The sequence below is a fragment of the Rhincodon typus genome, chromosome 14, assembly GCF_021869965.1.
Source record: "Rhincodon typus isolate 14 chromosome 14, sRhiTyp1.1, whole genome shotgun sequence".
NCBI lineage: Eukaryota > Metazoa > Chordata > Chondrichthyes > Orectolobiformes > Rhincodontidae > Rhincodon > Rhincodon typus.
The window spans coordinates 47,315,373-47,331,473 of NC_063345.1; the positions used below are offsets into that span (position 1 = coordinate 47,315,373).

The 16,101-nt window shown below is 41.0% G+C and overlaps 1 protein-coding gene across 8 annotated transcripts in view; it reads left to right on the forward strand.

Annotated features, from left to right (window-relative positions):
• Positions 1–16,101, forward strand: part of LOC109919332 (histone deacetylase 8) — a 63,610-nt gene that overhangs the window by 14,396 nt on the left and 33,113 nt on the right. For 5 of the 8 annotated variants that reach the window (XR_007263640.1, XM_048605085.1, XM_048605084.1 and 2 more), the window contains exons 5-6: positions 5,192–5,364; positions 10,066–10,160. Coding sequence is in view for 7 of the 8 variants with exons in the window: in XM_048605085.1 (XP_048461042.1) it covers positions 5,192–5,364; positions 10,066–10,160 (268 nt within the window). In the remaining variant the exon portion in view is untranslated. Of the gene's footprint in view, positions 1–5,191; positions 5,365–10,061; positions 10,161–16,101 lie in introns of those variants that run through there. The other 3 variants (XM_048605091.1, XM_048605088.1, XM_048605089.1) reach the window with 2 other exon arrangements.

Here is a 16,101-nt window from a genome sequence, read left to right on the forward strand (position 1 = left end):
AATCTCCTCAAGGGAGTAAATGGAAGTGCATGACGTTGCTGAGATAGGATATTGAGTAATGCAGTATGTCAGACATTAACATTTTTGCCACAGAAGGTTAAGGCATGCATACATGTTGAGTGAATTGTTACCTCAACTGTGATATAGTTTTTAAAATATATAGCGGAAGCCAAGAACTTCCACTGGTGGAACGAGAATTATAGTTGGATTCATCTTGTGTAATCAACCAGTAGTCACTTTGAGTAGAATAAATAGTAACCCTGATGCTAGATAGAATGGAGAGACCAGTGAGAAGAGTTGGGAAATTAATTTTCAAGTGGCAATGGTATCCTCATCTATAGAAAAACAGTAGGAATTTGAACAGACTGTGGATATTCAACAGAGCTTTGGAATAAATAAAAACAGAACTCTGAAACATATTTCCCAATTTTTCCTTCCAGTACATGAGCCACAGTTAATTAGAAAATAGGGCAAAAATCTATTCCACGAAAGCTCCAATATTTAGCACCCAGTCAGTTGTTGTGACAGATATGTCAATGGCACAGAGAGCCAAACAATTCAAGCATATGAACTGAAAGGAAGTAACATATGCGCTTACTGAAAATGCAAAGTCTGTATTTGCACATTCTGTTACTAGTGATCATAAAATCTGTGTGAAGCGTGAAGATTTGGGAGGGTAGGAATCCTTGAATAAAGTGAAAAGAGTGCTATATAGATCCAAACATGGGTGAGGTTAAAGTTTGTGTTTAGGAAGAACTCTTAACCTTTTACCCCCAGAGTGGCATTTGTTGTTCAGTCTGTAAATTCTCTTCAGTAAAAGACATTTTTTTTTCATCTTCTCAGAGTTCCTGTGGTTTGTGATCTAATCAGTGGGGCCCCCCTCCTGCTGTAGAATTATTCACGAAAATGGATTCTGTTCTGTCTCCCATCCTAATCTGCTTTTAATTTAGTATGGATTTGTTTTTAATATGATCTTTGTTAGGTATTGAATGTAAATGATCACAGTTATTGCAGAAGATGCACTATTTTAATCTGTCTGCAAGAGAAATGATATTCTGATGAATGTACAAGCTATTGAAAATTCTGATGAAAGACAGAAACCTGACCTCAGTTATTCTCTTGGGCCATGTAACTAATCTCTATCCCCACTCCATCTTCCACCCGTAGACCTTGTTCTTTAACAAAATGCACGCCATTCCTAACGCTGGGTTAACTTCTTATCGATTGGACCAACTGGACAGTGTTATTCGAAAACAAACTAAAGGAATGCTTTTTGAAGTTGTGTAAAAGCTACAATCTGTTGGGTGTTATGTATGATAGGATGTGTCCTTGTTGCTGATTGCATTCACATATGTATGGACTGCCCAAGATGCACAAAAGTGGTTCCCCCTTTACGCCCTACCTTGTTTCAGCATTACGTGAACTGGTCAAATGCATAGATGAATTTCTGCAACTGGTTTGAGTAAATTTTTCAGATATAGTAAAGGATTCCTTCACATTTGTAAAGAACATAGAGGGCTTGCGTATTGATAGCAATGTAGTGTCCATGTGTTCATTTGTCATTGCTAGACTATGCACCAGTGTATTCCCTAAAGAAGCCAAATATATCTGCACTGAAGTTCCATATCATGGTGATCTAGACCTGGTACTATTGTGTGAATTAGTATTAATTGAATTTTTTAACTCAACAAACTAGGCAGTTGAGTTCAATTTTAGCAATACCATATAGCACCAATTACGTTGGAGTTATCATGGGATCTCCATTAGGCCCAGCTCCTCTCTCAAACATCTTTGTAGTGTTCCATGAGAAAGGGGTCTTCAATGAATTAACGCCTAACCTCCTATCCCTTGCATATTTCCAGTATGGAGATGATCCATTTGTTATATTTGAATCTGCAGCTATATGTAAGAACTACCTGACAAATTTTAATGGGCTTCATCCTGTGCTCAAACTCACCTTTGAAATAGCTTTCCAGTTAACCAATCAGTTGGGGCTCGCTCCTACTGTCTACTGCAAATCTACTTTTCACTAGTCACGTTGGGATTCCTACAGTTTCATGTGCTTCCATATAGAATTAACCTTTTAGACTCTAAAGGCAAAGTTGCCATTGTCCTAGTGGACCAGACCCTGTTCTGACTAGAGGGAGACCGCTGGTGATGATGAAAGCTGAGGGTCAAGGCTGAAAAAGTAGGATCGTCATGGTAACCTCATAATATTCTTTGGCTGATAAGATTGCAACGTCTCTGCGGGTTATGCCTGAATAGCTACTGAACCACTTGTTTACCATGCAAGCTTGATTCTGAAATAGGGCAGGATAATGGCTACTATGATCATATTATTTATTGCTACATATTAGGCAAAGTCAGCATCACTTTTGACCCTGAGAAGCTTGAGTAACAGCTCAAGTAACTGTTTCATGCTGCTACAGTACAGTAGTAACAGAAGTGGCATTTGCCACTAATAAGATGCTGCCGTCAAACCAATAAAGATGGTTACTGAAATGAGTAGTATGGTATATGAATATTGGCAGTAGTGTGATGCCAGGTATGTAGGCCATGTCCCAAAGATTGGCAAATCGTATCAAGCAACATATCCCTAGGCAGCTTGAAACAAGCAACATATTGATGCAATTAACCCATATATGGTTACAAAGCTCTCAAGTGTAACCAATATTAGATGTGATTCTGCAATTGGAGTTCCTCAGATTAGTGTCCTAGGCCCAACCATCTTCAGCTGCTTCATCAATGACATTCTCTCCATCATAAGGTCAGAAGTGGGGATGTTCGCCGATGATTGCACAATGTTCAGCACCCATCACGACTCCGCAGATACTGAAGCAGTCCATGTTCAAATGCAGAAGATCTGGACAATATCCAGGCTTGGGCTGACAAGCAGCCAGTAACATTTGCACCACGCAAATGCCAGACAATGACCATCACGAACAAGAGACAATCTAACCACCACCCCTTGGCATTCAGCAGTGTTACCATCACTGAATCCCCCACTATCAACATCCTGGGGGTTACCATTGACAAGAAACTCAACTGGACTCACCACATTAACACAGTTGGCTACAAGAGCAGGTCAGAAGCTAGGAATACTGCGGCGAGTAACTCACCTCCTGATCCTGAAAGCCTGTTCACCATCTACAAGGCACAAATCAGGAGTGTGATGGTATACTCCCCACTTGCCTGGATGAGCGCAGCTCCAACAACACTACATCCACAGGCATCCACTCCCTTCACTTACTGACGCTCAGTAGCAGCAGTGTGTACTATCTACAAGATGCATTGCAGAAATTCACCAAAGATCCTCAGACAGCACCTTTCAAACCCACAACCACTTCCATCTAGAAGGATAAGGGCAGCAGATAGATGGGAACACCTCCACCTTCAAGTTCCCCTCCAAGCCACCCACCATCCTCACTTGGAAATATATTGCCGTTCCTTCACTGACATTGGGTCAAAATGCTGGAATTCCCTCCGTGATGGCATTGTGGCTCAACCTACTGCAGCAGTTCAGGAAGGCAGCTCACCACCACCTTCTCCAGGGCAACTAGGGATGAGCACGAAATGCTAGCCAGCGAGCGATGCCCGCATCCCACAAATGAATTTTTAAAAACTGGGCAACATTTGCAGTATAATCCTGTGTGTATGAAGAAAGGTGGTGGCAGCCAATTTAGGGCTTGCTGTATGGTGCATATGTGTGTACTAGAAGCTACGTATATTTAAACACAGGCCCCTGTTCCTTGCAGGCAGGAAGGACATGTACACACAACAAAACAGGTTATTGTCATTCTCTTGTTCATTTCTCAGGGCAGTGCCTTGACCAATCAGAGCCAATCTGCCTTGTTTAAAATTTTTAAAAAACTTGGTAGTTAACTGCTGTCATCATTAACTGATACTTCTCCATGGTAACACCTCAACCAAGTAGAGTCCACTTGTCAACCAAACAACATACTCCTCTCATGTAGTATAAATGTTCTTTTTCCTTTACTTTGGTATTTCTTGCTAATTGTTCTGATGAGTACAAGATGTAAAGTTTCAACAAAGTGTGTCTTTTTCCAGCATTATCTATTCATGGTAATCTTCCAATTTGATATTTCTCAGCTATGAGCCTACATAATCATTGAATCTATGCTAATGTTGTTATGGTTGCCTTGAACTATTAGACTTTGTACTTGCATAGTGCTCTGTGTTCATGACTTTGATCATTTAGCCGTCACACTGTCAGCACAGGTAATTCCTTCTAGCCAGTTATTACACTGACATTCAAATACAATAGCAGTCAACAGAATCTTTAAAAATATTTTGTTTGGTTAATAAGATTTCCTATTATCAAGACTCATTCTTTCAGATTTTAAGTTAGTTTTGGGGAAAATTAAATGATCAGTCTAAAGAAAGACTCTTTTTGAATGTCATGAAAAATTTGTTCCAACAAGACAATTCATAAAAAGAGATGGATTTTGCATACTTAGTACTGTTTTCGTTACAATTTTGTAATATTAATCATTGAGATTCCTCACAAACACGAGATGCCAACCTAGGGATAGTAGGCTTACTGCAGTTAACCATTTAAAGAAAAATGTAATCGTCGCAACCAGATATGATTTTAATTTTTTTTGTTATATCTATTTATACCTGTGCATACTTAGGAAGACTGTTTTTGTAAAGATGAGTTTTTACATTGGACAATTTAATCTGAATAAATCAGTTACTTAGCTTTTGAATTAATAAAGTGTAAATGCCTTTTGTGTGATCAATCGGTTGAAAAGTGGAATTTTTTAAAGTGAAAGTTTCATTTTCCTGAAAGGAGTGGCTTGAGGGAGAAAATCAAGTAGAAAATATTTGGTTACTCTGAAATTCCCTGTAGGTAAATTCAAAAGTCAAATGATGGATTACTTAAGTGGGCTTCCATGCCTTCCTTTTGATTACAAAAAAAGCAACATATGATGCATAAGTTACGAGTCAATAAGATATAACCTTGGTTTTAAACTGACTAATTTTTATGCATTCTGAGGAAGTGGTATCTCTGGCAAGGCCATTATTGATTACTGATTCCTATGGGTCCTTGGGTAACAGGACTGATGATGAAGAAAGTATTAAGTATAATGATCCTTAGATGCCAATTACAGCAATTATCTGTTATCTAGGCACATTTATTTATTTACTTACTTTGTCTTCTCAATAGTGTCTTAAAAGAGGTGTATGCATCATTCAATCCTGAGGCAGTGGTCTGCCAGCTAGGAGCAGATACTATTGCTGGAGACCCAATGTGTTCCTTTAATATGACACCAGTTGGAGTGGGAAAGTGCCTGCGTTACATTCTGAACTGGGAATTGCCAACTCTGGTCTTGGGAGGAGGTGAGTCCATTTGTACTTTGTTGTGACATTTTTAATAAATGCAGAGGCAATCAATACCTGCAAATAAAAATGTTATGCAGTGTATTGGCAAGCTGCAACATTGATTGAAACATGTCTTTTGATGTGTTTTAAAAATGATTCAACACAGTTTTGCAGTTGGGAGTTTCATATATATAATATTACAGCAAAAATTCCTTCAAAATGCTGTAAATAAATGCATCACAAAATGTGGAACTGAAGCAAACTTGCCAGGAAGGCTCAGTATCCAACTGTTCCAGCACGTATTAAATTGTGATTTATATGGACTTCAGTGAGGTGTTCAACAGGGTTCCTCATGGTTGAGATCTTAGCAAGGTTAGACCACATAGAATATAGGAAGAATTACCCACTTGGATATAGAACTGCCTCAAAGGTAAAAGACAGAGGGTGGTGGTAGAGGTTTATTTTTCAGACTGGAGGCCTGTGACCAGTGGTGTACCACAGGGATTGGTGCTAGGTTCACTGCTTTTCGTCATCTATATAAATGATTTGGATGTGAACATAGGAGGTATAGTGAGTAAGTTTGCAGATGACACCAAAGTTGGAGATGTAGTGGACAGTGAAGAAGGTTAACCCGGAGTACAACAGGACCTTGAGCAGATGAGCAGATGGGCCAATGGGCCGAGGACTTGTGAAGGAGTTTAATTTCAATAAATGTGAGGTGATACATTTAGGAAAGGCAAGTCAAGGCAGGACTTTTACACTTAATGGTAAGGTCCTGCTGAGTGCTGCTGAACAAAGAGACCTCGGAGATTCATAGTTCCTTGGAAGTGGAGTCCCAGGTAGACAGGATAGTAAAGAAAGCATCTGGTGCGCTTGCCTTTATTGGTCATTGCATTTAGTAAGTTGGGAGGTCATGTGGCAGCTGTACAGGACATTGGTTAGGCCACTTTTGAAATACTGCATTCAATTCTGGTCTCTCTGCTATAGGAAAGATGTTTGAAACTTGAAAGGGTTCAGAAAAGATTTACAAGGATGTTGCCAGGGTTGGAGGGTTTGAGCTATAGGGAGAGGCTGAATAGGCTGGGGCTACTTTCCCTGGAGCGTCAGAGGCTGAGGGGTAACCTTACAGAGGTTGATAAAATCATGAGGGTGAATATCCAAGGTCTTTTCCCCACAGTGCGGGAGTGCCAAACTAGGTTTAAGGTGAGAGGGGATATGGGCCAAACCTTAAATAGGTTTAAGGTGAGAGGGGAAAGATTTAAAAGGGACTACAGGGTGTGATGCATGTGTGAAATGAGCTACCAGAGGAAATGGTGGAGGCTGGTACAAATACAACATTTAAAAAGCATCTGGATGGATATATGAATAGGAAGGGTTTGGAGGGATATGGGCCAAATGCTGGCAAGTGGGACTAGATTAATTTAGGATATCTGGTCGGCATGGACGATTTGGACCGAAGTGTCTGTTTGCATGCTGTACGGCTCTATGACTCTTCAGTCCTGTATCTTGCACATACCCCCCCATATGACAATGGGAAACAACTCAATTGCATATTCCTGCCAGTGTGACTCTTCAGCCATCTGCTGGAAGGTTGAAAGCAACTTTTAAAATGAATTATTCAATTTTCCCTCCATGGACTCCGTGATTCTCATTGAAACAATGGTGGAACTCTTGCAAACTTGGTCAGTGTTCTTGAGTGAGGCAAGTAAGATGCCTAGGGTTACTACTCTTCATTCTTAGCAGCGATATTTTCTAGATAATACATGGGAGTTGGATTAGTGGAGGATTTGAGTTCAACAATGATGTAATCAAGGTTAAATAAAATAAATGATTTTGTCATGGTGTAAAATTTGAGTTCAGATCCACCCAAACAAATGGAAGTCATCTGATGAGGCAATCAGCAATGTTATTGAGTCAATTTAGTTTGTAGGATCGAGAAAAGTACACGTGCTCATGAGCCATGTATTACTCATTGAATATCATAGAATCCCTGCAGTGTGGAAACAGGCCATTCGGCCCAACAAGTCCACACCAGCCCTCTGAAGAGCTCCCACCCAGATGCACTCCCCTATCCCTGCATTTCCGCATGTCTAACCCACCTAACCTAAACATCCCTGGGCACTATGGGCAATTTAGCATGGCCAATCCACCCACCCCTGCACATCTTTGGACTGCGGGAGGAAACCGGAGCGCCCGGAGGAAACTCGTGCAGACACGGGGAGAATATGCAAACTCCACACAGACAGTCAGCCGAGGGTGGAATCGAACCCAGGTCCCTGGCGCTGTGAGGCAGCAGTGCTAGCCACTGTGCCACCCCTTTTTATTAAAACTCTCATCTTTCTTTTGAAACTCTTCCATTGATTAAATCCACATCACTATAAATTCCTCCAGAACCACAAACATCTGAGATATCAATACTCATTTAATTCTGGCAACTTTATCACCCCCATCAGTTTTAGTTGCTGTACCAAGTCAAATCATCATAGTCTTACCACACCATAGGGCTGCTCTCTCATTAGAGATAGACAACTATTGGTGATTTAACCTGACAGACACCACACTTCAGGCAAGGGGAGAGATTGAGAAGGAGAAACCTTCATAGTAACCTCAGCTGGTGTAGGAATTGAACCCATGTTGTTAACATCACCCTACTTCACAAATCAACCATCCAGCCAACTGAGCTGAACCGACCCCCTGTGCCAGCTCAGCAGAAACTGTTGCTAATGTTACCCACAGGGAAGGAGAGGTAAATAGAATTCTTTTACTTTGCTGCTCTTTTGACTGTAAGCAGAAGTATTGAAGTTTTTTTTTTCTGTTTAGGAATTGACTGTGGCATGTTTCCCCCAAAGTATTTGTTTGAAAGATTGAACTCTCTTAAAGAGATAGCAAGAACTGCAGATGCTGGAGTCCATGATAACACAGTGTGGAGCTGGAGGAACACAGCAGGCCAGGCAGCATCAGAGGAGCAGGAAAGTTGACGTTTCATGTCAGGACCCTTCTTCAGAAATTTCTGAATAATTCTGAGGAAGGGTCCCAACCTGAAACGTCAACTTTCCTGCTCCTCTAATGCTGTCTGGCCTGCTGTGTTCCTCCAGCTCCACACTGTGTGAACTTTCAACAAGCTCTCTTTTGGGTTCGCTCAAAAGTATACTTTATTCATGCATTCAAACTGGAAGTTTTCACATGCATACTCGAGCATACCAGGAAGGAGAAAAATGGAAAGAGTTTACAATTAGGAATCTCTTTAAAAAGGGAATCAAAAATATGGGCATTAATTCACATGATGTTTTTTGAGTTCAGGAAATATGTGTCCATTGAAGATTACTGTCTGTAAGAAGTTGGATTCAGGTCGCATTTAAACCACTGCATGTTTCTGCTTGGCTTCCAATTGGATTATAGTATTCAGTTCAGTTTGGTTTCTGAGATTTGGATTTTGTGTCCGATTTTGGCTAATTTTATAATGGATTGATCCTGGACTTGAAACTCAAATTTCTGTATCTGACAACGAGAGCAAACTATTTGAATTATTTTGTATTTCTCTTTTTTCTTTAACCAGAGGTTTTTTTTTACATTTAAAAATCACTTTCCTCTAGAAATGAGTTGTGACACTTTCCCCCAAAGCCTCCTGGAGTTCATAGAATCATAAAATCTCTGCAGTGTAGAAGCAGACCATTCGGCCTATCAGGTCCACAATGACCCTCCAAAGAACGTCCTCCCCCAACACACACACTTCCTGTACCTGTAACCCTGCACTTCCCATGGCTAACTCACGTAGCCTGCACATCCCTGCACACTATGGCCAATTTAGCATAGCCAGCCCACCTACGCTGCATATCTTTGGACTGGGGGAGGAAACTGGAGCACCCAGAGGAAACCCATGCAGACACTGGGAGAATGTGCAAACTCCTCACAGTCGCCCAAGGATGGAATTTTGCTGTGGTGTCACCAGTTAGATTCTTAACAGACTTTGATGTTAATAGTAGACTAGATTTTTTTTACCAGTCTGAGGCAAGGGTTAAGAAATGTATCATTTAAGCTAAGACCAGAGGAGTTTTCATCATGTAACAGCAGGTCCAGTATTCACCTCGGGAGATAAGTGGAATTATTAGCACCTCCACAAGTAAAATGAGGTTAAGCTCCTGTGCCACCAATCAAAACCCACTATTCACTGCAGCAGCCAGATGCTGAGATGTTTTTGCCACTTCGGACATAAGCTTTTCAATTACTCTTTGCTTGCCAGACCCTGCAGGGAGCTCGTTGCCTACAGTGCTTTTGTATTTGTTGACTGCAATATCCAATCAATGCAAAAGTGAGAAATTCCAGATGTATTGTGCCTACACTCTGTTCTGGAAATTTCTGATTGGAACTTGCCATAAATTGTCATCAACTTGTATCATATGATTTGCGGCAGCCATTTTTAGTACAGCCATTCCAAATCCATTTCAAAATTTAAACATGACTGTATAGCTTTTTAAAATAATTCATGACTGAGTTTCATATCTTGTCAACATGGCCTGTTGATGCAGGAAGAACAAAAGGTGAAAAAATTGGAAGTCTTCGCGATCACCATGACTTCAAACATTTCTTAATTGACTTATATAACAGGGTTATATACGGGCTATATTAAAATGGGACGGTAGTAAATAACATGGTCACTAACTTTTGGTATTCTTGTCAAATAAATTATTTTTGTTTGGTTTGCTTTTTTGGTGGAGACAGGAGGCTATAACCATGCTAACACAGCCCGATGTTGGACATATCTGACTGCCAATATCCTTGGAAAAACACTGTCTTCAGAGATTCCTGATCATGAGGTAGGGCTACAACAGGCTTCTTTTTCTTACTGTCTGCTGAGTCACTCCGACTAATCAAACCTGGGATTTTCATTCTGAATACGGTTTTGTAGTCAAGTGGCAATGCACAATAGTGCACTGTTTCTCCATTTCTGTCAGAATGATAGGTTTGTTCTGAACTGACATAGCTGCATTTGTTTGACTATAAGCAAGGCATTTAGCCATTCTTTAATAATTACTGACACTTTCCTTTTTAGGCTTTGTGCAGCATTTTGACTTTTTTTGATATGGGTGGTATTAAATAGATTGTATAATTCTTTTCTAACATTGCTTATTTACTATTATTGGTGATACATTGATACTGTGCAAATACAGTTTGAAGCTCATCTTACCATTCCTTTTGCCCAATTTTCCTTGTTTCTTGATGCAATGAGAGAGCTTACTTACCATGCAAAACAAAAGACTTGGTTGTCTGACATTTAAGGGTTAGCTCACCACTGTTTCCGATACCACCTATGGACACCCTAACTCATGATCCCCACTCATTTATAGAAAGCTGTACCTGGACCAGTGTTACAAATCTTATCCAATTGCATAATGCTTTTAATACAACTGGCTCATTGTGACTGCACTAAATCACAACATTCCACCATTCTACCCTACACACAATTTTGTTGTGTATAAGAAGAGCTGTAGATCTTGACCTTCTACATTCATGAAAGAATGTTCTGTCAACATGACCTAAGTGGAAGATTAAAAAATATTGTTCCGATTCCAAATGTTGAAGTTAAATGTTCAGATGGCTGAACTTAACTAAGTCTGGGCAGGAATGGTGGAAGCCTATTTTTTTGCCCCTATGACAGTTGACACACTTCAGTGGCCAAGTTAGGGCTGCATTCTGTTATTGCTGGTGTGCCAATCATGGCACGGGTTGCCCATGCCACATAGGCATATCTGTGGGCTCAGAAATAGTGGGGGTGTGATGGAGGTATGGAGAGAATCCTCATTATTAGACACACTGTTCCTCATAGAGACCCTGCCAGTGGCAAAGCTGTTGGTCCTCTCCCATTAAAGCCTCCTCGACCTCCACAAAAACACTTGTCTCTCTCCCGGCTGTGAGCCTAACTACTTAACTCTCTTCTAGGCCTCCAGCAATGCTCTGGCCTGGAGCTGTAATCCCCCACTGTTCCTGGTAGTACTTTTGGAACTGAGGAGGTGCTGGCATTTCCGTTGTTTGGCGGCGGTTAGAGTGGGCTTTTAACTTGAAAGGCCTGGGAACCTGATGGCAGGCAGTAAAACCTTCTGATAGATATTTAATTGTGTTGGTCTCCTAGAATTGGTGGCAGTAATTTAACCACCACCTTTCTGGTTGATGGTTTGAGCCACCATTTGGCCAGTAAATTCAGCTCAGTCTGTACAGTACACAGGTTACAGCAACACAGCAAGTGCAGGCACCATGTTGTGTTTTCCCTGTGTATTTTTCTGTCATTTTCCCCCACTTTTTATGTTGGCCATCTCCAACTCTGTGTGCTATATCCCAAATTCCATATTCTTAACTACATCTCTTGAATGGTGATTTATGCTAAATTAATATGTTTGACTGGTTAGAAAAGGTATTCTTGTTTCATTCTTTGCTGCCATACCTGCCTCAATACCTGTATAATAACTGCTGTATCTTCATTGCCTGTGCAAATAATTATCTAAAACTTTCAAAATATAAGGGACAGATCTGAAGTTAGTAGTCCATGTTGTTTAGGTATATATGTAAACATTTTAAAATAACTGGGTACGGTGATTTCTACAAACCCTCCAACCTCATTTTAAACTGACTATGAGTGAGGTAGGTAGAGCGATCCAAGAGAATCTGAAGGAGACTCAACCCTTGAGTGTCAAACAGGTTTGAGATTCTTGCTCCCTCAGTAGATGAGAGCAAGGTCTGTAGGGAGGATGAGCAAACTGACCATAGCACTGTGGTACAGGGACCCATTCAAGAGGGGGAGAGAAAAGGGAAGTGTAGTTGTAATTGGGGATAGTATAGTCATGGGAATAGATACTGTTCTCAGTGGCCAGATGAAAGGGTCCCACATGGCTGTGTTGCACGCCTGGTGCCCGGGTTCAGGATATCTCATCAGCAGAAGGACTTAGAATGGGAGGGAAAAGATTCAGTTGTCATGGTCCTCTGAGGTGCCAATAATATAAGGTTTCAAAAAAAAAGGAAAGAGGTTCTGCTGAGGGCATATGAGCAGCTAGGAGCTAAATTATAAAGCAGAGCCAAAAAGGTGGTAATCTTCAGACTACTACCTGAGCCATTAGCTAATTGGCACAGGGTCAACAAGATTAAAGGGACAAATGCGAGGCTCAAAGTTTGATGTGGGAGAAATGGGTTCACATTCACAGGATTTTGGCACCAGCGCTGAGGAAGGAACAAGCTGTTCCGATGGGATTGGTTCCACCCGAATCATTGCTCGATGAGAGTCATGGCAACTCAACTTCAAATTTAGCCAGTGATCAAGGACAGCAGGGTGTGGTTGCAAGTGAGGCAGGTAGGGGGTTCCTGAATTTGGGAACGGAGGAGCCTCAGCTCTTGACCTTGTCAAATAGATATGAGGTACTTGTTCCCTGTGAGGATGAGGAAAAGGGTTATATGGAGGATGAGCCATTGCACCATGGTACAGGAGACCATTCAAGAGGGCGGAGCAAAGGACAAGTGGTAGCTGTAGGGAACTCTGTAATTAAGGGGATTGATAGCATTCTTTGTAAGCAGGATCAAGAGTCCCGCATGGTGTGTTGCCTTCCCGGTGCCAGGGTGAGGGATTTCTCTGACCGGCTTGAAAGGATATTGAAACGAGAGGGTCAGGAACCAGTTGTTGTGGTCCATGTCGGGACAAACAACATAGGCAAGGCCAGGAAGGAGGACCTATTTGGGGATTATCAAGCACTAGGAACGAAATTAAGGAGCAGGGTCTCAAGGGTTATAATCTCTGGATTACCACCGGAGCCACGTGCAAATTGGTTTAGGGATAAGAAAATTCGGGAAATACACATGGCTAAAGGAGTGATATGGGAAAGAGGGGTTCCATTTCATGGGGCATCGGCATCAGTTTTGGAACAGGTGGGATCTGCACCGTTAAGACAGTCTCCACCTGAACTGATCTGGAACCAGTGTTTTAGTGAAAAGGATAAATAGGCTGGTCACTAGGACTTTAAACTCGTGAATTTGGGGGAAGGGAAGGGGATAATGACAGGAAGTATGATGGTAAATAGAAAAGAAAGCAGCAGGTTAACATGTGCAGGAGGGTTTAACTAAGTTGAAGACTATGAAAGAAGTTAAAAGAAAGGAAAACTCAGGAGCTATTATTAATGGAGATGTTAGAATTCAAAAAGAAGGTATAAAAACTTGCGTAAAGGCACTTTACGTAGTGTTCAAAACAAGATGGATGAGTTAATGGCACAAATTGTTGTGAATGAGTATGATTTAGTAACCATTACGGAGACATAGTTGCAGAATGGTCATGACTGGGAATTGAATATCCAGGGGTATCAGACTATTCAAAAGGACAGACAGGAAAGTAAAGGGTGGGGTGGTATTTTAAGGCTGATATTTAAGGATATTCAGGCTGATTTTAAAGCTGATATTCAAGGCATTAGTGAGAGATAATACAGGTTTTATGGAGAATAAGGTTGAATCCATTTGGTTGGAAATTAGAAATTCTAAGGTGAAAAATTCACTGATAAGCGTGGTCTATAGGCCACCAAATAATAATACATTGGGGCGGGCAATAAACAGAGCAACAACTAATGACTATAAAAATGGTACAACAATTATCATGGGGGATTTTAATCTACATGTCAATTGGTTGAACCAGATCAGTCAAGGCAGCCTTGTGGAAGTGTTCATTGAATGTATCCGTGATAGTTTTCTTGAACAATATGTAATGGAACTGACCAGGGAGCAAGCTATCCTAAATCTGGTCTGAGACAGGAAGAATTAATGATCTCATAGTTAGGGATCTTCTTGGAGGAGCAATCACAGTATGGTTGAATTTGGAATACAGATGGAAAGTGAGAAGATAAAATCCAATACCAGATCCAAAACAAAGGAGAATACAACAGAATGAGGGAGGAGAAAGGCTGACGTTTCGGGCCGAGACCCTTCATCAGAAAAGGTGTAGGCCCGAAACGTCAGCCTTTCTGCTCCTATGATGCTGCTTGGCCTGCTGTGTTCATCCAGCCCTGCACCTTGTTGTCTCGGATTCTCCAGCATCTGCAGTTCCTACTATCTCTATTAACAAAGTAAGATAGTTTATGAGAGTAAACTAGTTCAGAATATAAAGACAGATAGCAAAATTTCTACAAATATATAAAATGGAATTGTGGCTAAGGTAAACATTGGTCCTTTATAGGATGAGAAGGGCGATTTAATAATGGGAAATGAGGAAATAATCACGGCATTGGACAGATATTTTGTGTCAGACTTCACAGTGGAGGACACGAATAACATGCCAGTAATTGATGACAAGGAGACTAAGGTAGGTGAGGACCTAGATTCGATCATTATCACGAAAGAGGTAGTGTTGGGCAACTAATGGCGCTAAAGGTAGACAAGTCTCCTGGCTCTGATGGAATGCATCCCTGGGTACTAAAAGAGATGGTGGGAGAAATAGCAAATGCGCTTGTGGTAATTTTCCAAAATTCGCTGGACTCTGGGACAGTTCCAGCAGACTGGAAAACAGCCAATGTGACACCACTGTTTAAAAAAGAAGGTAGACAAAAGATGGGGAATTGTAGGTTGGTTAGCTTAACTTCTGCAGTGGGGAAAATGTTTGAATCTATCATCAAGGAAGAAATAGCAAGACATCTAGATAGAAATTGTCCCATTGGGCAGGTGCAGCATGGGTTCAAGAACAGCAGGTCATGTTTAACTAATTTACTGGAATTCTATGAAGACATTATGAACGCAGTGGACAGCGGGAACACAGTAGATATGGTGTATCTAGTTTTCCAAAAGGCATTCGGCGAGGTGACACACAAAAGCCTGCTGCATAAAATAAGATGCACCGCGTTACAGGCAATGTATTAGCATAGAGAATTGGTTAACTAACATAAAGCAAAGAGTGGGGATAAATGAGTGCTTTTCTGGTTGGCGATCAGTGACTAGTGGTGTGCCTCAGGGATCAGTTTTGGGACTGCAATTGTTTACAATTTACATACGTAGATGATTTGGAGTTTGGGATGATGTGTGATGTGTCAAAGTTTGCGGATGACACTAAGATGAGTGGTAGAACAAAGTGCAGAGCACTCTGAAAGTTTGCAGACGGATATAGTTTAAGTGAATGGGCAAAGGTCTGACAGATGGAGTAAAATGTTGATAAATGAGAAGTCATCCATTTTGTTAGGAATAACAGTAAAAGGGACTATTATTTGAATGGGAAAAAATTGCTGCTGTGCAGAAGGACCTGGGTGTCTTTGTGCATGAATTGTAGAAGGTTGGTTTGCAGGTACAATAGGTAATTGAGAAGGCAAATGGAATTTTTCCTTCATTGCTAGAGGGATTAAGCTTAAAAGCAGGGAGGTTATGTTACAGCTGTATAGGGTGCTGGTGAGGCCGCATCTAGAGTACTGTGTGCAGTTTTGGTCTCCTTACTTGAAAAAGGATGTACTGGCACTGTAGGGAGTGCAGAGGAGGTTCACCAGGTTGATTCCGCAGTTGAGATGGTTGGCTTATGAGGAGAGACTAGGTAGACTGGGATTTTATTCATTGGAATTTAGAAGAATGAGGGGGAATCTTTATAGAAACATATAAAATTATGAAGAGAATAGATAAGATAGAAGCAGGGACAATGTTTCCACTGCTGGGTGAAACTAGAACAAGAGGGCATAGCCTCAAAATTAGGGGACACAAATTTAGGACTGAGTTGAGGAGGAACTTTTTCACCCAAAGGGATGTGAATCTATAGAATTC